General features: G+C 42.0%; 1 protein-coding gene across 3 annotated transcripts in view; it reads right to left on the minus strand.

The window, feature by feature from the left end:
• AGAP1 (ArfGAP with GTPase domain, ankyrin repeat and PH domain 1) overlaps positions 1-23,950 on the minus strand; it is a 471,115-nt gene that overhangs the window by 350,214 nt on the left and 96,951 nt on the right. For all 3 annotated transcript variants that reach the window (XM_063317853.1, XM_063317854.1, XM_063317855.1), the window contains exons 4-6: positions 22,383-22,468; positions 18,867-19,008; positions 15,122-15,256 (exon numbers count right to left, since the gene is read on the minus strand). In XM_063317853.1, coding sequence (XP_063173923.1) covers positions 15,122-15,256; positions 18,867-19,008; positions 22,383-22,468 — 363 coding nt within the window. The remainder of the gene's footprint in view (positions 1-15,121; positions 15,257-18,866; positions 19,009-22,382; positions 22,469-23,950) is intronic.

The raw sequence follows: 23,950 nt of genomic DNA on the forward strand, positions 1-23,950 counted from the left end.
CCTTCAAAAGACACATTAAAAACAACACATAAATATCTTGGTTGAAAAAATGTGGTCTCAGACAGACAGAAAATAGAGTAGTTATATACAGTGCATTCGGAAAGTATTCAGACCCCCTTCACTATTTTCAATTTTGTTATGTTGCAGCCTGATACTACAATTGTTCAAATTCATTTTTTTTCTCTCATTAATCTATACTCAGTACCCCATAATGACAAAGTGTAAACAGAATTTTAGAAATGTCTGTAAATTTATTAAAAAGGAAAAACTGAAATATCACATGTACTTAAGTATACTCAGTACTTTGTTGAAGCACCTTTGGCAGCAATTACAGCCTCGAGTCTTTTTCAATATGATGCAACAAGCTTTGCACACCTGGATTGGGGGATTTTCTGCCATTCTTCTTTGCAAATCCTCTCAAGCTCAGTCAGGTTGGATGGGCATTGTCGGTGGACAGCCATTTTCAGGTCTCTCCAGAGATGTTCAATAGGGTTCAAGTCAGGGCTCTGGCTGTGCCACTCTAGGACATTCACAGAGTTGTCCCTAAGCCATTCCTGTGTTGTCTTGGCTGTGTGCTTAGGATCGTTGTCATGTTGGAAGGTGAACCTTCAGCCCAGTCTGAGGTCCTGAGCGCTGTGGAACAGGTTTTCATTGAGGACATCTCTGTACTTTGCTCCATTCAGCTTTCCCTCAACCCTGAACAGTCTCCCAGTCCCTGCTGAAAAACACCCCCACAGCATGATGCTGCCACCACCATGCTTCACCGTTGGGATGGTATTGGGCAGGTGATGAGCGGTGCCTGGCGTTCTCCAGATATAACATTTAGAATTGAGGCCAAATAGTTCAATCTTGGTTGCATCAGACCAGAGAATCGTGTTCCTCACAGTCTGAGAGTCCTTCAGGTGCCTTTTTGCAAACTCGAAGCGGGCTTTCATGTGTTTTGCACTGAGGAGAGGCTTCTGTCTAGCCACTCTGCCATAAAGCCCAGATCGGTGGAGGGCTGCAGCGGTAGTTGTCCTTCTGGAACTTTGCCCCATCTCCACACAGGACTCTGGAGCTCAGTCAGAGTGACCATTGGGTTCTTGGTCACCTCTCTTGCTAAGGCTCTTTTCCCCTGATTGCTCAGTTTGGCTGGCCGACCAGCTCTTGGAAGAGTCCTGGTCGTGCCAAACTTCTTCCATTTGAGAATTATGGAGGCCACTGTGCTCGAGTGCAGCAGAAAAACTTTTGTAGCCTTCCCCAGATCTCTGCCTTGCAATAATCTTGTCTCTGAGCTCTGCAGGCAGTTCCTCTGACCTCATGGCTTTTGCTCTGATACAGTATGCATTGTCAGCTGTGAGGCCTTCTATAGAGAGGTGTGTGCCTTTCCAAATCATGTCCAATCAATTTAATTTACCACAGGTGGACTCCAATCAAGGTGCAGCAACAGCTCAGCAATGATCAAGAGAAATGGGAGGCACCTGAGCTAAATTTCAAGTGTTGTTGCAAAGGGTCTGAATACTTACGTACATGTGATATTTCAGTTTTTCCTTTTTAATAAATTTACAGACATTTCTAAAATTCTGTTTACACTTTGTCATTATGGGGTACTGAGTGTAGATTAATGAGAAAAAAAATGAATTTGAATGATTGTAGTATCAGGCTGCAACGTAACAAAATTGAAAAAAGTGAAGGGGGTCTGAATACTTTCCGAATGCACCGTATGTGAAAAACTTACCATGGATTCTAGAAAAATAAATCCAAGATGAGGAAGGAAGATTCTAATATTATACTTCAGACTGAATCTGGAAAATAACAGTTGCCTCCATTTATGCTCTGAATGATAATAAAGTTCTATGAAAGATTTTTTTTAATTTATTACTTCCTAATCCTTGGAGATATGAATGTAAATACCTAAGCCTTTACGTCATTATCTCTCTTGGATGCATTAAGATACAGACATCCCACAGACAGTATACTTCTTACTCTTCTGTTCATAAAATGTATAGAAATTCTAACTTACTGTTAACCAATTTTATAGACAAGGAAGTGGCAGCTTCTTACTTTTGCAGATAACAATCCAATAATGGTAAGACTAAACAAAGGAACTTCTAGATGGAGAAGGTGAAGACTCTGAAAACTCTTATTATTAGAGGGGTATAATAAAGTGTTATGAGGAGCTAAAGAGGTTCTTCCAAATCTATTTGACTGTTGAGGTTTTCTTATCTACAGTATGGAATGCTAGCAAAGTATTTATGAGAGGCTTATTTATCTCTCTGGAATCAAACAGAAAGAAAGCCATGCAGAAACAGCAGAATATATTGCTGAATTATCTGAAACAACTAGAATCAAGGTGTAAACTCAACCTAATTTTGGACTTAGAACAAAAGATACAGGCAATACAGACTCAACTAGGTTTAATTAAAGAAACTGAGACTTACAAGATATTGAATATCAACAAAAATACTTTGATAAAGGCAGTCTGATAAATTTTGGCCTATCAACTGTGTAAACTAAATTTTAACATTTAGTTTAAAAAACAAACTGAATAAAGCTCCAGGACCTCTGCAATATACTACAAAACTTTCCAAAAAACTCTAGTTAAACCTTTAACTCAAGTAATGAAGGAAATTCTAGAGATTTCATCATGAAAAGAAGCCTTTAGCACTTTGATTTATAAAGAAGGAAAGTATTTAACTTGCCTAGAGTCATACATACCTATTTTTTTATTGAATGTAGATTATAAACTTTTCACAGCAATACTTACAAAGAGAATAAATGAAGTTTTAACCAAAATGATATATCTTGATCAGACTGGATTTCAAAGTGAATATTTGTAGCTCAGGGTTGAACTGTGGAGTCCTTGGTGCTCTCTGAGCCTTGTTGTTTTCTTGCAGACGTTTCAGAGCAAGGCCCACTCCCTCCTCGCACTGAAGATGTTGCCTAGTCTGGCAATGAAACGTCTGCAAGAAAACAACAAGGCTCAGAGAGCACCAAGGACTCCACAGACTAGATTTGTTCTGAAGATATACATGAGAGACAATATCAGACATATGGTATGTTATAGACCAGGTAAATTTAAAAAACAAAAGAAGTGTTGTTTTTTTGGATGCAGAAAAAGCCTTCAATAATTTAGAAGGGGTTTTCATCCTGCAATTCTAAAAATGATGAGTTGTGACTCTAATTTTTTTACATTAATAAGAATATTTTTAAAAAATAAAAAGCCGAAGTAATACAATATTATCACAACAATACACCATAATAAACAGTTGCCCCTTCTGTTCTCTATTTTAATTGGCATTATGACCATTGGCAATGAAATAAGTCAAGAAAATGAAATTTCAGGAGGTAAACTAGCAACTGAAGAACATAAATTGAAATTATGAAATTGTACTTACTGCCTTACTGCCCTATATGCCATGTAGCATTGATCCAGCACAAGAGAGATGAAATTGTACTCAGTTACATAACTAAAAGATTCCTTAGTATTGTTAATGGAATATATATGGCAATATGGTTTCGTGTCAGATTATCAGATCAATAAAGAAAAAACCCAAATGTTGACATGGAACTTAGCAGAGGAAGAAAAGCATCTAGTAATGGGGTTTAACTCTGAATGTCTGTTTGGCCTGATTTATAAACTGCTGAAGCATGTCTCCAAAACTGAACAAGTTAAAGACTGTGTGATCAAAAAGATGCAAGGGCCTCAGGCTGAAACTGACCCTGGAGGTAGAGGGAGAACCACCATGGTACCATGATTCCCACTCCCATGTCCCTGAGCTGCTCCAGAAGGATATAATGATAGATAGTATCAAAAGCCACTGAGAGGTCAAGAAGGGCCAAGTGGGTGCACTGCCTCCATCCACACCCGCCAAAGGTGCTGGTGCCTCAGTGCTGTAACTTGTTCTGAAACCCAACTGAAAAGGATCCAGACAAATTGCCTCCTCCAGGATCTTCAGCAGCTTTTGACAACCTTCCCTAAAAAGGGAAGGTTGGAGCCTGGATGAAAATTGTCAAGTTCCACTGGGTCCAGCAATGGCCTCTTGAGGAAAGGACAAACAATTGCCTCTTTGAAAACAGGTGGCACCACTCCCTCCTGCAAAGAAGCATTAACCACCACATGTCCCAGCCACATGTCACCTCCCTTGCGGCCTTAACTAACCAGGAGGGACACAATCTAAAGCACAGGTGTTTAAACTTAACTCCAAAGACCCTGTCCACTTCCTCAGGACTAACTGGTTCAAACTCTTCCCTGGTAAGCAGGCAAGACTGCACCTCAAGCACCTCCATAGGACCTGTACCAATAAAGACTGAGCAAACCCTGAGGACTTTATCTGACACATGTCTAGAATAATCCTCAGAACAGCCTTGCAGATATTCTCCAGACCCCTCCTTGCCAGGAGAGATTGGTAACCATGGGCCTGACTTAGCTTGCTCTGTGTGGACATAATATGGGGGAAAAATAATTACGTTTTGTTGCCTTTATTGACACAAGATAATACCTTCCTAATATCTAAGGAAGGCTTTGTTGGATTCACACTTTATCTTCCACCAGCAGTGTTCTAGGTGTCCCTTATGCTGCTTCATCAGCCAGAGTTCCTCTGAAAACCAGGGTGCTCTCCAAGATCCATAAGCAAAGAAAATTCACACAGGCACGATCTGATTCAATGCTGACATTGCCTGCTCATTCCAAGCAGAGATTAAAGCCTCAGCTGAACCATGTACTAGGGCCCCGAGAACAACCCCAAGCTGTAAGGATGGAACACCCAGTCTCAATGGCTAATTGGGACTGGGTGCTCCAGCTTTACACAGAGCTAAAGAAGAAGAAAGGAAGGGGCGGGACAAAAGCGGAAGGCTTAAAAGAGAAGGCGGGAGGAAGTAGGCCCCATTTGTGGCTTTAACAGAGTTTGATCCTGTCCCAATAAAGAACTATGTATATCTCTAGTGGCTTGTGCTGTGAGTTGCTGGATTTGGGGCATAAAGATCAAGAACCTCACAGAAAACCACGAATCCTTTTTCCTCACAATGGCGGCCCTACCGGAGGACACAGAGAACCCTGAAGGCAGCCCACAAGGGGCGAATGTATGGGAGAGCAATGCAGACAACCCAGATGGCCAAGCACCCAGACCATGGGGAGAATGGAGGACACTGGGCCACAGGCCTGAAACAACCCACCCAGAGCAGAACCCAGGAGTGCGAGAGGTCCCACAGGGCAAGGCATGGATCCAAGGTGATTTAAGGACCCCAGAGACCCCCGGTACCCAAGCACAAGTGGGGAGACAGCAGCAAGCTCAAACCCCAGCATAAGGTACTCACCGGTGGAGTCAGGGAGCAGAATGGTGCAGCTAGAGTGAGATGTGTCAGCCCTACGAGGGGCAATTGAAGGCCTGCTCTGGAGGCTAGACTGCGGAGCCCAAGCCCCTGTGACAAGGGACAGAGCCATAATGCTAGCAACCCCTGAAGGAGAAGGGAGAGGGCCTACAGCTTGGCGGGGGGGGGTGGCGCTGGACACCTAGGAAGCAAGGACTCCGAGCCCCGGTGTCAGGCTTTGCCTGCTGCTCAAAAAGACACAGACGCTAATTCTGGAGAAATCAGGTTCTGGTTTTATTCAAACATAGTATGCGTGCCTAGTGAAAAGCTGAGAGTGGAGGGAGCGTGCCGGTACAGGATTTAAATAGCCCCGCGCCGGTCAGCGCTCCCCCCTCCTTGGATTGAGTAAGCCCCAAGCCCCGAGTGTTCCGCTGCCGGTGGGTGAGGGGGCGCGGGGCCCCTACTGGTGCCCCGGGCGATTTCTTAATCTTCTTCCTCTGGCCAGTGATGACTTTAAGCCGGGTGATAATCTCCGTGCTTCTTTTGACAGCTTTGTCAGTTTCACCCTTTGCAACATTGTATCCTTCTGTCGGCTTTTCCGGCTGGAGTCATTACCTTGTTGCCGGTAGCTGTTACCTTTCTTTGTTAGTCAGTTGCATATCTTTTAATCCTTTGGCCCCGTTTCCTTGTATTGTTATGTGTGCCGTTGTGCTGACACAATCAGTGCAACGGTGCCCATGACACCCAGGCAAATAGGCGAACGAGCAGGTGGAGCACAGAGAAAGGTGGGGCAGACCGAAGGCGGGAAACTTGAAAACCGGGCCAGGCAGTAACGTTAAGCCCAGAGGCAACAGGGAGAGGGATGCAGCCTAGCCATGAAAGCACGGCAGCCGCACCTGGAGGAGGATTTCCTACCTGGAAGGAGATCATGCTGAGCCCCTGGGAAGCGCAGACCCCGACCCCCATAGAAGCAAATGAAGTGTGGAAGGGGGGGCTGTTTGAAACTGAGAGGCCTAAAAACCAGGCCGGAGCTTCAGCGAGAGGTGAGATGACATTAGGAGGGTGGGCGCCCTCTACAGGCAGGAACGGGGTGAACCTAACTGAGGCAACGAGACCTACTGACTGGGGGGGGGGGGGTGACACAGGGAGCCTGGTATGTGGGGACCCCAATCTCCATGGGACTGAGTAGCCCATGGAAGAGGGAGGAATCCTTTGGGGACAGAGGCCTGAGCATCAAATTCAATGGAGACCCCAAGCAGTTAGTGTGCTTTCTTACACACATGAGGGGGTTCATGGAAGAATTTGAGGGGGCCTTCCATTCAGAGGACACCAAGGCGCGATACGTATCAGGGCACCGCAGAGCAGTGGCTGCAGAATGGTTAGAGGGGCTGCATGAGGCAGCAGCCCCAGAACTTCCAGACTTCCAAGGCTTTATGCGAGCACTAAAAGAGTGATTTGAAGACCCACTAGCAGTGGTGAGGGCCCGGACTAGTATGCAGACCATAAGACAGGGAGGCAAGTAGTATCAGAGTATGCCATAGAGTTCAAAACCCTGGCGGGGAGACTTACTGACTGGACGGAGCCCCTAAAAATTGAACATTTCAAAGGGGGCCTATGCCCCGAAATTTTAGAATGGTCCTTGGCCTGAGGAAACCCTAAATCATTAAGGGACTGGATTTGCCTAGTGGTGGAAGTTGAGGAAGTGCGGGCCCAAGTAAGATGCCAGCAATGGTCGTATGCCGCCAGGAAGTGCCCAACGTTTGCAAAAGACCCTTTTGAGTGAAAGACAGCCGACCGACCAAGAAATGAGGAGAGGGAGCGAAAAGCACAAAAGGACTTGTGCTTCACTTGTGGAAAAGAGGGGCATTGAGCAGCTGACTGCATACCCCCCACTAGGCAAGGAAAGCCAAAAGGCAGTGGGACCAACATGAACACCCCAGCCCAGAAGACCAGGGCACCGGCAGCAGCAGCTACCAAAAAGAAACACCATGAGGCCTATGAGGACTCAGAAAATTCGGCTGAGGAGGGATCCCAGAAGTCGGGAAACAAGAGCCTGCTCTAAAAAGCACCGGAGGGCAGGCATGTGAGAATGGGCGCAAAGACCCCATGGTGAGTGGGAACTATCCTATATTGATGGTGAGCACACAGCTGAAGCCACTCAGGGGAGGGGACCACACTGAACTAGCAGGCCTATTAGACTCTGGGTGCACCTGCAACCTGCTGCATCCCTCAATGGTAGCTAACCTGAAGCTGAGGGTAGAAAGGCTGAAGGACCCCATCATCTTCACCCAACTAGACAGGGGGGACATGCAAGGGCCCCCCGCTGAATATTACACTGAGCCAGTAATCATGCAGGCGGGAACGCATGAGGAGGTTTTGAGATTCTTAGTGGCCCTAATCGCCAACCACTCCACGGTCTTAGGGCTTGCTTGGCTCCAGGACCGTAATCCAAGAGTAAATTGGAAGTCAGGGCAGATTTACTTCTCCGATGGGACCTACGAATGACCAGCCCTGACACAGAGAGGCACACGGTCTGAGCTTATGGGATCTCTGGAGGAGATGGAGGAGGAGGTGACCATGGACAAGTGTCCTTGCATTCCCAGACAGTACAGACACTTAAAGAATGTGTTTGTTGAGGCCAAATCTGACCAACTGCCCCCCACCAGAAGTCTGACTGCACCATAGACCTAATTCCGGGAGCCGAGCTACCCAAGACGAAACTGTACCCCATGGCCACCAAGGAACACGAAGTATTCTGGGAGGTCATCGACAATTGCAGCAGGGATTCATTCATCCTGCTACGTTGTCTATGGCCACACCTGTCCTATTTCGAAGAAAGATGGGTCCCTATGACTTTCCACAGACTATAGAGGTTTAAATGTGGTCTGCACCTCTAATAAATACCCTCTTCCTCTGATGAGCGATATGCTGGCCCACCTCTCACGAGGGAAGATTTTCACTAAACTTGACCTAAGCAAGGCATATTTCAGGCTACGAATTCGAGAAGGGGACAAGTGGAAAACTGCGTTTAACTGCGAACTCAGGTCATTTGAGTACATAGTGATGTCATTCGGACTGCAGGGGGTGCCAGGGGTCTTCATGCACCTCATAAATGAAATCCTGCATGACTTTCTCTATTGAGGTGTCTTAGTCTATTTGGATGACCTCCTAATCTACTATGAAACGATGGAGGAACACATGGTGCTGATGAAAGAAGTTCTGAAGTGGCTGTTAAAAAATCAACTGTATGCAAAACTGTATGAGACTTCCACAAGACACAACTGGATTACCTGGGGTACAGGATCTCTAGCAAGGGTGTGGGGATGGACCCAGCTAAGGTCAGAGATGTAGCCACCTGGGAACCACCCCGCACCAGGAGGCAACTACAGAGTTCTTTTAGGATTTGCTAATTGTTATTGGCAGTTCATCCACCACTTTGTGCAAGTAGCACTACCCCTCACTGACTTGCTGAAGACAAAGAAAAAGGAGACCCGAAAACAATGAACTTGGAGCCCCGATCAAATGGACAGCTGAATGCCAGGATACATTCGACTGCCTCAAAGTACTGTTCACATCTGAGCCGGTTCTGAGACATGCTGACCCTGCACGGACCCTGATCGCCCAGGCACAGCCTCAGATGTAGCCATTGGGGCCATCCTATTACAGAAAGATGAAGACGGAGAGCTGAGACCATGCACCTACCTCGCGCACAAATTTTCAGAGACGGAGAGGCGTTGGCACGTCTGGGAGGAGGTTTTTGCAGTACGATGGGCACTTGTCACCTGGCAGCACCTGCTCAAGGGAGCTCCACACCCATTCAAGGTCTGGACAGACCATAAGAATCTAAAGGCCTTAAAATCCCCAAGAAAACTGAATCCCAAACAGATCAGATGGGCGCAGTTCTTTAGTAGATTTAATTTCACCCTAAAATACTGGTCTGATACTAGGAATTTCCTGGCTGACACATTATCTTGCCTACCCCAACATAACAGTGTGAGAGAAGAGGTGGTGGACTTCGTCCTTTCTCCTGCCCAATTTGGGATGGTGGCTACCACGCAGAGCCAGACAGCCAGCACGGCAGCACCGGTGGAAAAGGACTTACACACTGAACTTCAGTCTGCAGTGCTCCAGGATGGCTGGCTACAGAACAATAAAACCTTTTTGGTGGAAAAGTTGGGATTATGGTAGAAGGGGGAGAGGATATACATACCAGAAGCCTTGAGACGGAAAGTCCTGGAATGGTGTCACAGTGCTACGGTGGCGGGGCTAAACTCCACTAAGGTGAAGGGGCTAACCTCACACAAGCTTTCTGTGGAACCCAATAGGGTCCATCAGGTGCCTAGGGCAGATTGATCAAATAGGATCTACAGTACCTCCACATAGCGAGGTGCAATCTCAGAGAAATCCAAGGCCAAAAGAAAGTGATCTGTCCATGTCAAGGGAATGATGACATTCCCCAGCTCCAGTTTACATCACCTTTGCCCAAGATAAAAACCAGGTCCAACATGAGACACCACATCACCCCCATGCATTGGGCTAGAGATAACTTGGATCAGGTCCATGGTTGTACAGCAAATCCCCAGTTTAAGAACAAATTCCATTCCTAAGTCTGCCCTTAAGTCAAATTTGTATGTAAGTCAGAACAGTAACTGAGCATTAGTTAGTCAAATATTTGTCTTAGTATATATTTTACCTTTCTATGCATATAAAACACTTATGAATCACTTCCAAATATACTAAAACATCTTAAACATAATACACAAAGTAGTATTGTGCATTTAACTCAAAACATTGTACTTACCTCAATTTTTTAATATAATAAGCTTTACGGCAGTCCATTCTTAACTAGGAGTCATCTGTAAACCAGGATGTTCTTAAACTGGGGACCTGTTGTAATGACTTCCTGAGCATCCTCCAAGCCCACACCCGAAGACAGCAGACTGAAGTCTCCCAATAGCATAAGCTTGGAGAACTCCACTGCCAACCTAGCCGTGGACTCCAGCCACTCAGCTAGGGAGGTTGCTATGCAGCAAGAAGGCTGGAATGCAAGCAACAATACCCTCTGATCCCTACTGCCCAACTTCACAAAGAATGCCTTACAACCAACTATCTGCAGAGAGTACTCCTGGAGGCCATCAGAATATCTCAGATGACGACAGCCACACCAGTGCCCCAGCCCTCCCAAACAGCTGGGAGGACACATCTCTAAGAGGGGCAAACCTGCCCCCCGCCCAGGGCCCAACTAGGTTTCAGTAATGCAGGCAACGTCAGCCTCATCTACTGTAGATGAAGAAAATGTTATTACAGGCTGATTGCAATTAAGCAGCTACAGCCAGAAGCTAGGATTTCTGGAGCAGTGATTTACCATGTCTTTGGGTAAGGCAAGACAGGTACTAAGTAATAAGGTCACCTTCCCCAGGAGTGGCCCAATCATATCTCCCTCTGCCCTTCATTTCCACAATATCCTCACCTGGCCTTTCTCCCCCCATTATCCAAATCAAAGGCCCCATTTAGTATCCAAGCTTCCTATACACACCACCAGGACCCTGGTACCAACTATGGGGATGCTATGGGGATTTATACTCAGCACCTCGTACTCAGGATTACCAGTCATCAACCTTCCTTCTCTAAAATCCATCCCACATACCATACCATCAAACCATACTACTCCTAGCCTACTCTCACCCACATGGTGAGAAAAGTCAGCATAATACTTGGTGGCAACTATGTTGTAAAGCTGAATAATTCTGGAAAATTATTCTTACCAGAATGACAGTTAAGTCAAAAGTTGAATTCAACCTGTAATATTTCTATTAAACTTTACTAAACTATATATTTCCTGAAAGTATACCAAATTAACTTTATACATGCCAACTACTACAAGGATAGTACATGTTTTTTACTGGAAAAATCATTTGAACTCCACATTGGAAGAACCAAGCTGTGGGAATATGCTTCTAGAATATCTTAAAAATAAATCTGCCACAGAATCTAATTCAAGTTGGAAACCACTGCTGGGCTACAATTTAATACATGGATTTGTACCACATCTAAAATATAGGTTTCTCTATGCATAGACTATTTGAATTTTGCAGAATTTCTAAAACAGAACCACCTTTCAGTAATATAGATAGAATTTCTTGTACTTTATAATCTCACTCAGTGATGTATATTGTGTTGGCCATAGTTTTACATATTCATCCTTTGCTTAAAAGTTTATTAGTGATTTCCAATCTTTTAAAATGATATATATTCAGTAATTCACAATTAATTGAGTACTGGAAAATTATAAATTTTAGGACATTTGCAGATCCTTTATTCATTTGTGTTTTATTATTTTATTATTTTCTCCTGTTTCTTTCTTTCTGGTTTATGTATCTTCTTTAAAATATCTGTCTGTCTCTCTCTCTCTCTCTCACACACACACATACACAGTTTGAGCTTACACCATGGTAACAAGAGAGGCAAAGCACCATTAATTTTCCTTCTTTATGGAATCAGTGGGCAGTCTTCTAGCAACCTTGTTTATGGTGGCCAGCCCTCTTTTACCTGGCTGCTGTGGCCAGGCTGTACAGTACTTTGCTGTTAAGTTGCTCAGATTTATGGGATGACTCTATTGTTATGACTGAGGCAGCACCATGAAATATTATCAGGGACTCTTTCTTCCCTGTGGACATGTGGAAGCGGACAGGGTGAAGTACTGTCTCTGACCGCTTGTGAGTTTGAACCATGTCCCTCCAAGACTCCCCAAGGGGTCTGAGGAGCATGATAAATTGGGTCTCAGATGTGGTTAACAGAAGAGGGTAATGTAATTCCGATGTTGGCCTTGAAGGGCTTTGGCATCCCCCCACATGCCCAGAAGAGGATGTGTATCCATCTGTATGGGACAACTATTGGTGTTTCTAACATCCCATTCCTGGGAAGAGTTATTGAGACTGTGGTTGGCTATAACATCCTAGAAGATCAAGAGTACTTGGATCCCTTTCAGTTAGAGTTCATGCCTGGGCATGAGACCCAGACAACCTTGGTTATTCTTATGGATGACCTTTATCAGGACCTGGAGAAGAAAGTGCACTCATCTTGATCCTTCTTGATCTCTCAGCAGCCTTTGATGCCATCAACCATGGTGTCCTAGATCACCTTCAGGGACTAGGAATTGGGGGCATTATTTTGCAGTGGTTCCACTCCTGTCTCAATGGGCAATTGCAGTTGGGGACAGGGGTAAGAAGAGATCAGTCATGCAGTTGTGGAGTATTGCAGGCTCTTTTCCTCTAGTTTTACCATCAACACTGAGAGAAGTTATCTGCCAATGCAGGGTACAATATGTTTAGTATGCTGATAATACCAAGTTGTATTTAGCTACTCTGGACCATGCAGAGGATGCTATCAATGTCTTGAGCCAGTGCCTGAAAGCTACAAGGATCTGCATGGAACAAAACGGGCTGAAGTTGAACTCTGGTGTTGCTTGGAATGGCCTCCCCTAAAGTTTCCATATAATTTGCTTTCCACAAACTATTAAAAACAGAATTATTTCAGAGGACATTAGGGATGTGAAAGGGTATCTCCATCAATTTCTTTGGTTCTGTACTTGTTTATATGTGAACTGCTGATTTTATTTTCATTTTTGTTTTATCTATTATGGATGTTTTATTACATTACTTACCTTGTCATTTTTATTTTCATTTTTAAACCATGGGTATTTTGTTATATCGTGTGCATGTGTGTGTGTGTGTGTGTGTGTGTGTAGAGAGAGAGAGAGAGAGAATGCCACCAAGAGTCTCCTTAATTGCAACAGGCATAACTCAAATAAATAAACATCTGTTAAATGCACTTCTGTTATTAAGGTGGCCAACACAGCCAACTGCCATGTGCTGAAATGTCAGAAGGTACTGCTAAGGCGAAGGATTCTCCAACCCATCTGCTAATTGCAGAGCAGGAAATTTCTCTCCCTTGATCTCCCATTTGCAGGGAAGAAATAAACTACTGGACCTCAACCACTCTAATCTACGTTTCAGGTAAATTGGGAATAGAGTAATGGTCTATTTCTTCTTGTCATCCTGCTCCCTCACTATTGCTTTTTCCATTGCTGACTTATCAAGCAAAGCATAGAAGAATTAGATTGGCACAGAAAATGATCAGAATTCTGTTGAAGAGGTTGTTATTTTTTACATAGGTAGGGACTGAATTTAATTTTTTTTACCCCAAGATAAAGTGGTAGTAACATGGGAGAAAGTATTCTCAATTCCAGGTCCCACAAACTTCCAGGAATTTCTGCTTCTAAAAGAGGGGAGGAAAAATATCTAGAGGCTGGGAACAAGCAGACTACAAAGTCTTATCAGTTGCTTTTACTTAACTGAGCACTGTTCTCATACTCACAAATACAAATGACTGAATGATGTTTCACACAAAAAGAATCCATTTGCATAGAAAAACAGAAATCAAAGAGAAAATGCTCTAACCTAGCCTTTTCCTTGATATCAGTTTTTAATATGCATTATTTTGGAGCAGAGTTCAAGCAGGGAGTTCAAAGAATCAAGTCATTATTCGATCTCCGCCTAATGGTACAGTCTTAGTGCCTGGTTACAATTTCATTGAACTGTACCTTAGATACAATTAGTTTTATGCATATTGAATTGGAAGCTAACTTAACTAAGTGTATCTATAAACAGTAACTATGAACAGGATAACTAGCTCCTCTTGCATTTTTTCTGAGGAAGAGCTGCTGCAGCTTCACTACCCGATTTTCAGTCAACCTGTATAATCCATGACTGTTGCAGATAACTTAGAAATAGAACCATTTGTTATGGGCAGTCCTTGAGTTACAATGGCAATTGGGACTGGAATTTCCATCGCTAAGCAATGTGGTTGTAAAGTGTGATGTCACGTGACTGCATTGCTTAGCAATGGCAATCCCACAGTCCTAGTTGCCTCATAACCCCAGGACAAAACAGGTTGTTAAACAGGAAGAGGTGGGAGTCCCAAGGCAAACAGACCAGCAGGGGAGTGCTGCAGGCAGACACACTGGAACACGGACAGGTGCATGGGTGCCGCTGCATGCAGGTGCTCCAGAGCGCGGGCTGGTGCATGGGTGCTGCAGGCAGGTGCTACAGAGTGCTGGCAGCAAAAAAGTGGTGAGAGTGACTTCCTGCCAGCTTCCCCATTGACTTTGCGTGTGGGAAGCCAGCAGGTAACACTGGAAATTGCAACCATATGACTGAAGCTCGCTGCAACATCTTAATTGTGAGCTGGGCACCAAGTGCCTGGATTGCAATCATGTGACTGCAGGAACACTGCAGCAGCCAGAACTCCAAGAACTGGCTGTAAGTCCCCCTTGTTCAGTGCTGTCATAACTTTGAACAGTCACTGAACGAGTGCTCATAATCTGAGGACTGTCAGATGGTGGTTCCCGGAACATGTGACAAATAACTTACTGGAAAACTACTATATAAATAAGCACTGGACATGTGGACATTTTTCCTTGCTTGAACAGAACCCATATACAGTTGTATGGGAATAAGTCCATTAAACATGTAGCTGAATCAACACACATACCATCAACATTTTAATTTGCAATGCAGAATGCCAAAGTTTAAGCACAGGCTGCAAGATTGTAGCATGCAGTATTCAATGTATCTGAGAACTACTTAATATGGTATTATTAACTTGTCCCTTATTTCACATGAGTAGATAAACAGTTTTATCTTGTTAAGTATACATAATACAAGTTTCAAAAGAGAGAAAAAATATACTTTAGAACTCAGTTAATAGTTCCTTATTACTGATTCAGTGCATTTTAATTAGATAGGCAAGTTATAGTGAAGAGTAAGTTTACCATCCTGAAAGACTCGCTCCACATTAAGCCCATAGGTAGCACAAGTTTCATAGTAGATGCATCTCTTCAAATCATTGGATAATTTCCGTGCTCTAATATCATCAATGACCCGAGGATTATTTGAACTTATAGCATCTATAAAGAAAACAGAAGGCATTTTTGTTTCAGAAGTTATTAAAGCTTTGTAGGGCCATTTGGAATTCTGAAAATACCTCACAAAATGGCTACCTCAACAAATATGGCCAATTATGAAGTACCCATATACCAGAAGGCAACTGAAACGCATGTTGCAGCTATTTCCCATTTAATTTTCTGGAGTGGCTCTGGGGTCTATGTGTAGAGCAGTGACACTTTCAAAAACCCCATGCTTTGCTTTGCAGAATTATTTATTTATTTATCATATTTATATGGCTGCCCGTCTCACAAGAAGTGACTCTTAGAACAAAAAACCTTAAAACGACAGCATTAAAAAACTTTCCACAATTAAAAAACATTAATCTTATCATTAAAAGGCCAGGAGAGAGCATATTGTAAACCGCCCAGAGTCCCCCTTTCTTGGGGGAGATGGGCAGTAACAGAAGTTTGAAAAATGAATGAATGAATGAATGAATGAATGAATGAATGAATTAGATGTTACGAACAATGTAGCTACCTCATTAAATTGCCATTTCCTTGAGACCCCCAAACTCGACACAGCCAAGTTTTGATGGACTTCAAGAAGGACATCAAGGATGGGGTCAGTCTCACCTCGGGGGGATGGTGTTCCACAGGGCAGGTGCCATGGTGGAAAAGGCCTGTCTCCTGGGTCCTGCCATGTGTATCTCCTTAGCAGACAGGACCTGCAACATACCTCTTCTGCCAGGCCTGATGGGTAGGGCAGATTTAATAGGGAAGAGGTGGTCCCTCAAATAACCCAGCTTATTATTATTATTACTATCATCATCATTATCACATTATCTTAGAAACTACACTTAGGTAGGGCACAGCACTTGACAAGCACCAAGAAGCATGTTGACAAGTATATTTTTATTTCCAGGCATCACATTAGGACTCAGCTTCTAAAGGTGGCTTTGTAGTGAAAATGTCTGAAAAACAAGCAAATCAGTATCCCCACTGTTCTTTAAAGATTTATTGCCCTTGTATTTAAAAGTGATTTTAAATGCCTATAGTAAAAACTCAAAATGAAATAATAAAGTAGTAGTTGGAATAGTCTGCATCTTACACATTGATTAATTATATGCCATCGAGTTGGTGTTGACTCTTAGCAATCACATAGATAGGCCTTCTCCAGGATGATCTGTCCCCAATATGGCCACCTAATTGATGAAGTTTGTTAATTGGGGTATCACCATTGTTTAATACAGTTAATTGATGCAAAATTTCTAGGGATTATCAGTGATAAATTCAAAGGGAAGTGGTCACTTTCTGTATGCAAATTAACCTCAATATTACCGCATTTTGGCTTACTACAATTTGTTCTACATAGGACTGCCCTTGAAGACCACTGTCATGTTCACCGTTTCAATGTGCTTGGTACATCGTAACGTTTCGCATGTCATTTGCCTGATACGTGTTTGATCTCGGGAGGGAGGCAGATTCCTCTTCGGGGACTTGTTATCTGTTGGCTGCTGGGTTGGAATGCGTTTGGGTTATCTCATGTGTTCAAGGTTGCTTTCCCAGGATGTGTGGAAAACGGTTACCAGCACCTGGGAGGGGGGTGGTTGCTATGGCCGGTAGGGGGGAGGGATTATGTTTGGAACCGAGGGTTTTTAGTTTGTATTTGGCGCGCTTTAGTCATTCTCAGCTTTCTCTGTATCTGCCATAATTTCCCTAATAAATCAGATTTCATTTAAGTAACCTCTTGTGAGTCTGAGTGTTTGGGGTAGGCAAACATTACAACCACCCAGAAACTTCAGCTTGTGCAAAATGCATGTGTTCACATGCTTACCAGACAAGCAGGATATTGTCACACAACACTGCTTGCTGAAAGACCTGCCGATTTGTTTCCAACTGCAATTCAAGGTGCTTGGTTAACTTCTTCTAAAGCCCTATATGCTACTGCCAAGTAAACTCCGCTCATTGACCCAGGTGAACAGAGTACCTGCTGAAGGTTCCCACTTATCAAGAAATGCAACAGCATCCATATCCATATTATTTGGGTCTTCATTCCTCTTTTCCATTATTCTAATATTTTCTAACTATTCATCAGTATGTTCAGTTTCTGGATTCCACAAACTCTTCCATGTTTATACTTCAACTTTTGAACTATGGAAACATTTCACAATATTTTTATGTCTTCTCTCTTTAGCAATTGGCCACATTCTTAAAGTGAGAAAGGTGGGGTATAAACTGAATAACACTATTATTTTTTTTCACTACAGGTAGTCCTTAACGACCATTCGTTTAATGCCAATTTAGAGATATGATGGGGCTAAAAAGGTTACTTACAACCTGTCCTCGAAGTAACCGTCGCACCACCCCCATAGCCACGTGATCACTATTTGGGCACTTGGCAATTGGCTCGCATTTATGACCAGTTGCAGCATCCTGCGATCACATGATGGCAATTTGCAAACTTCCCAGCCAATTTCTGACAAGCCAATAGGAAATCAATAGGAACCATTGATTCACTTAATGAACACAATTCACTTAACAGCCATGTGATTTGCTTAATGACCATGGTAAAGATGTTCATACAATCTGGTATGGTCACGTGATGCCTCACTTAATGACTGTATCACTTAGAGATTGAAACTCCAGTCCCAATTGCGGTCATTAAGCAAGGACTACCAGAAGTAAATACTTATTACTTCACCATTTTATTTTTTCTTGCATCACTTTTGCCCATGATGATGATAAAATATGGAACAACCACTACTGATAACTTTCTTGGCATGTCCAGAAAAGTGGGAAAAATCCATCAGATTTCTCTGACAAGATGGCAGGATAAGAATGTGTTGTGAGCAAGCAACAAAGGATGAACATATTTTGAGTATTTACAAGTTTCCCATGAATAGGATAGACAAGAACTATCCATCTTGTCTACAAAAAGCTGTGAATTCTTCCAATGACTTTAAATGTTTTTCACAGTGGGGCTGAAGATGGGTAGATGGGAAGTTTTGTCCACTGGCACAGTCAGAATTTTGCATCCAAGCCAGTATAATGAACTAAAAACTTGCCTTAATCCATCCTCAGTTATTTTAGATAAGGTGATGATGTCGGTTTTTGCAGTGAAACTTACAAAGCTTGCAGCAATAAAATTCACTTCCAAATTTCAAAATATGAGAAAAGAAAACTCACCTGCATTGTTTTATTGAGACTTCAACAAGATCTGAAGTTATGAAGCCAGAATCAAGATTTTAGTGTAACTAAAATAGCTTATTGAAGGAACTAATGAGAACTTTGTTTCAATGTTACAAATATTACCCAAAAGGTAATCATGGATTTGCTAAAGTGATGTGAAAGGAAAGTATACTACTGATATGTGAAAATTGCAAGGCGAAGCAGCTGTCCAAAAGAGCCATGCAAGTCTGGAAAAAAGACACTGTTAGTTCACCTATTCAAAAGGAGGAGTTCCATAAGTACTTTCACATAATCCAAAGCTTTTTGCAAAGCTTTACATGTGCATACCAATAGTGATAAGGAGATGAACACTGTTCTTAAGATATAGCTTCATAAAGAAAAGATACAAGCAAGTAAATTAATGTTTTTCAAGAAATAAATTGGTGTAAGAATTACTGCTTACCCTGGGTTCCTACTAGTACCATTGGGATTTCATTAGCATTACGATAGTTTGCCATACGGCTATAGTAGTGGTACACTGTCTGGAAGCTAATTTCATCCTCAAGGCTGAAGACAAAGATAACAGCATCCACCCACATGGCAAACTGTAGGAAAAAAAATTAAAACAAACCCTTAAGAGAGGAAATCTGATGCCAATGTCAAGTCACACAGTCTAGGATCTAAATGGGTATCAGGGTATCCTCCAATTGATATTTTGATGGCAAATTACACTTCTTTAATATTTCATAAAGACAATTGGCTGCTTAAAACAAAGGGGTGCTATGACTGTTAGAAGCTCTGAGGACCTGCACACATTAACTGAACGTGCATATGCAGGCACAGAAGACACTTCTGGCAGAACCAAAGTGGTTTCCTTCAAGCTCATCTAGGCACTGAGAAACATCAGACTGTGAATCAGTCATTTCTGCTATTGCAGAAAATATGCAAAGCTTGAATATTGTATTTCTGTAGAGCTCCATTCTGTTTGCTATTTTGAACTGATATGCATCCCTATATTCATATACATATTATTTGGGTCTTCATTCCTCTTTTCCATTATTCTAATATTTTCTAACTATTCATCAGTATGTTCAGTTTCTGGATTCCACAACCTCTTCCATGTTTATACTTCAACTTTTGAAATATGGAAACATTTCACAATATTTATATGTCTTCTCTCTTTAGCAATTGGCCACATTCTTAAAGTGAGAAAGGTGGGGTATAAACTGAATAACACTATTATTTTTTTTCACTACAGGTAGTCCTTAACGACCATTCGTTTAATGCCAATTTGGAGATATGATGGGGCTAAAAAAGTTACTTACAACCTGTCCTCGAAGTAACCGTCGCACCACCCCACAGTTACATGCAATCAACTCTCAGATATGACATCTATGCCCTTCAATAAGATTATAAAATGCTAATCATCAGAGGAACTCATCCAACATATTTTAATTATTTAAAATATGTTGAGAAAATAGAAGAATTACAGCTCACACAGTATACAGTATATGCATTTAAGTACCTATCATGTTCATGTAACATGTACATGAATAACATCTAAACTCTGGTGTGAATTTATTTATGTTATCCAAGAAAACTTGTTTAAGAAATCATTACTGTCAACTTTGTTCAATTTTTCACACCTGCTAGGTGGTTTCAATTAGTAATGTGACCTGCAAGTGCACTTCATGCAGCAGTAAAGTCTGGTTCTCAGAGGAAGTCCAAGAAAAGAATCAAGGTGACCAAAAGCCTCAGTAGATGCCTATTTCAGGTAAGAGCTACTAGTCAGCCAAAAAGCCCTATTCCAGCTAACTAGTTAGCTATCTATTTATTATCACATGCTTTTGTAACTAGGATTTTTATTTCACATTGTACCAAATGTGACGCTAACTGGCACTGGAATTTTCACCCCTTTTTCACAGCTTATAAATTTTCCTATTATAAATGACGATTTACCCTGAACTGTATACAATTAATGTAATTGCTTTCTGTTACTCTTGAGTTCACCACTTTTTTTCACAATCAGTTGCTTTATAGGGCAAACCTTTTACCCAACTACAGATGTTCTCACTCTCACCAACCTTCATTAATAAAAGTTTAATTACATACATATTCACACCTACCCAATACTCCCTAACCAGAAGGCTACTCATCTAAAGCTTACAACTGCCATTCAGAGCATTTGCTTTCTGATTTGTTTTTATTAACCACTCTCTTCTCCATTCACTACAACACAAGAAAGAAATAGATTGGATTTAAAATTGGTCATTGTGGTGAAGGGAAAATGCCTTAGCACCAGGGAGTGAACATTTTCCAACTCAGAGCCTGATGAGCTTAAAGGTTGTAAGAAGAGAGGAAAAGGCTGAGGGAGACAAATACAGGCTGATGGCCAAGAGAAGTAAGACAGAAGAAACTGCTCAGGGCTTCTCTATTCAGCTTTAAATAGACTGGGGCTTGAAACAGTTTACCTCTCTCATAGGGAACTAAATGGTTTTCCCAAACAGGAATTCCAGCTGAAAAGCAAAGATGCTTAAGGAAAAAGACTATCTAAACTTCCTCAGCTGAGGCTGGTGTTACAAACTTGCCTGTTGGAGAGAGGAAAAGTACACTGTTGCTGCCAATACAGTTTATCCATTTAGTTGGATATTATAATTTAATAGCTTGAAAGACTGAAGCTTCAAAGGAGACCACAGTTGTTTTAAAGTTCTATGTCCAGTGCTTGCTCACTGACACTTAACAACTGTTTGTCTGCTCCCTACCTCTTTACATAAAGGGTCACTGTCAACATTACAAAAGAGAAGGCTAATCTAGAGCCAGTCTTAACCACTTAATCTTAACCACTAGAGCCAGTCTGGTTTAGTGGTTAAGACAACGAGCTAGAAACCAGGAGACTGAGAGTTCTAGTCCCACCTTAGGCATGAAATCCAGCCGGGTGACCTTGGGCCAGTCCCCCTCTCTCAGCCCAACCCACCTCACAGGGTTGTTGCTGTGGGGAAAATAGGAGGACGAAGGACTATTAGGTATGTTCACCGCCTTGAGTTATTTATAAAAATAATAAAGGTGGGATAGAAAATAAATAAATAAAATAATCTCAATTCAGTCTCTCCATGTTGCTATTTCTGAATGTTAATGAAGACTCTTGGTAATTATATAGAAGATTTTTTTCCCCCCAAACTCCTGTCTATCTCCTCAGATAAGTTGTGATAAAATGCAATTTATAATTTTAAAAAAAGTGGGGGCACCTACATCTCTCTTTGGAACTGATAAACATTATCTGCTTGGGAAGCATCAATTAATACATTTTAAAGAATTAGGGCATTTAATTATATCAATTAGTCTACCATGGAATCAAAGACTGGTAATCAATGGCTTAAAATAGCATGGTTATTCAAATAGTTGATCAAGCAACTTTCAATTTCTGTAAAAGTATTACTCATCCTGAGAGCCACTTTGGTGTTGTGGTTAAGGCCCTGGACTAGAAACTGGGAGACTGTTTGTTCTGGTCCCACCTTAGAAACAAAGCCAGCTGGGTGACCTTGAGCCAGTCCCTCTCTCTCTGCCCTAGGAAGGAGGCAAAAGCAACCCACTTCTAAATCTTGCCAAGAAAACTGTAGGGACTAGTCCAGGCAGTCACCAGGAGTCAACAATGACTTGAAGGAACAATAAAAAAAATTACTCATCCTACTAATTTATTAATCTATATTCTAATACACAGATGGAAAAACTTTTTTTTATACTGGCTTGGATTCAGACATCATTCCAACTAGTGTAGGTAAGAGGAGAGATTTTTTGTTTCCAATTCCTCCATTCCACTTTTTATAATTTGTTCTGAATAGATGAGACAGGTATGGTGCTGGGGCCCAAAAAGGAAATAAGCTGAAATCATTTCTTTCATTATTTTCTGTTGGAAACAATGTAACCCATTGGATTTGTCTCCAGGTTTTAGTTTATTAAAGTAATTAAACATAATACTCACCTGTGCCTCAGGAGGACCGCCTTCATCTCTAATCAGCAACAGGTAACTCTGTCCATCAACTACTATCTCTTTCTTGAATCTGCCACCTGTCACACAAAACAATCAGTTAAGAGAAATCAAGGCTTTACTTGAAAAAAAAAGTTGCTGTGATGTGCTTGAAAAATGCTATGGTAATTAAAGTATTATGCTTTTTACTGAATGCGTAAAGAAAGACAATATAGAAAGCCATATTTCAGCATACCTTTGCAGTTCAACCTAGTAAAGGAGTACGTTTCCTATTTTTTTCTTCTTAACTATACGTTCAACAGGTAAGATCTATCAAGTTGCTCACTTATTCTCTTAAATCAAAACAAAAAATCTATGCTCTCACATACTGAAGTGAAGATACATCAAATTAAATTCAGACCACAAGTGGATTAGCCCATTTGATTTACTTAATATCTCAGTGTAGATTTAATTTCTCTGAAACTGAAAGCATTTCCATTCGTGGAAGTCAATACAACTTGCATATTTTGAACAAGTTGAGGATTAAAGAGTGTCGATGTGATGCTCTTGGACTGGGATGGGGAAGACCCCACTTCAAGTCTATATTCAAGCACAGAGCTCAGTGGTTGGCTCTACCTCCCAGGGTTGTTGAACTGAGAATAAAATGATGAGAAGATTGCCTTTTGCATTATCATGAGTTCTCAGGTAGTATATGAATACAATACAAGTGGAAATTTCAAAAAGTCTAATTCACTTAATTGCAGAGAATGATAATAATGTGTGGAAAGAAAGAAAAAGACAGTATTGCTGTCTCCATTGCTGCAACACCGTGACTCATTTTCTACAGGGTTCTAGTCCACAGTAAAAACCTACATGCATCTGGAAGGATTCTTATCTTCAGACATATTCCCAGATACACAGACAATGTGAGAGGGGATTGACTGCTGTTCTCTGATCAGGCAATGCCAACAATTAACTGAAAAAGATTACATTTAATAACCTAGTGCTAAATTTGCTTCCCTCAGATTTATTGCCAAGTAAGTGATTATAGAATTATAGCCATGATTGCATATTATGTTAGCCCAACTGCAAGACCATGTACACTGACAAATCATTAGACAGTATTTTATTTATTTATCAAATTTTCCCACCACCCATCTCCCCCAAAAGGGGGGACTCTGGGCAGTTTACAACCAGAATAAAACATTAAAATACCATAAAACTATAAATAGAAATAAAATATGCAAATAAATACAATATGAAATCCAGATGACGAGGCTAGTTGGAAAATCGGTCACATATATCTAAGAGGCCATTTAGGGCACTAACCATCTCCAAGAGTGATTACTCACCTTCCCGCCCCAAGCAAGGTGGCAGAGCCAGGTTTTTAGTTGTTCACAAAAAGCCACAAGAGATGGAATCTGCCTTATCTCTGGGGGAAGAATGTTCCAAAGGGCAGGCACCACTGCAGAGAAGGAGTGCTTCCTGGACCCCACCAGATGGAACTCTCTTACAGATGGGGTTCATAACATGCCCTCTCTGCATGATAGGGTGGGACGGGTAGATGTAATGGGGATGAGGCG

This window comes from Candoia aspera, chromosome 1 (assembly GCF_035149785.1).
Source record: "Candoia aspera isolate rCanAsp1 chromosome 1, rCanAsp1.hap2, whole genome shotgun sequence".
Classification (NCBI taxonomy): Eukaryota; Metazoa; Chordata; class Lepidosauria; order Squamata; family Boidae; genus Candoia; species Candoia aspera.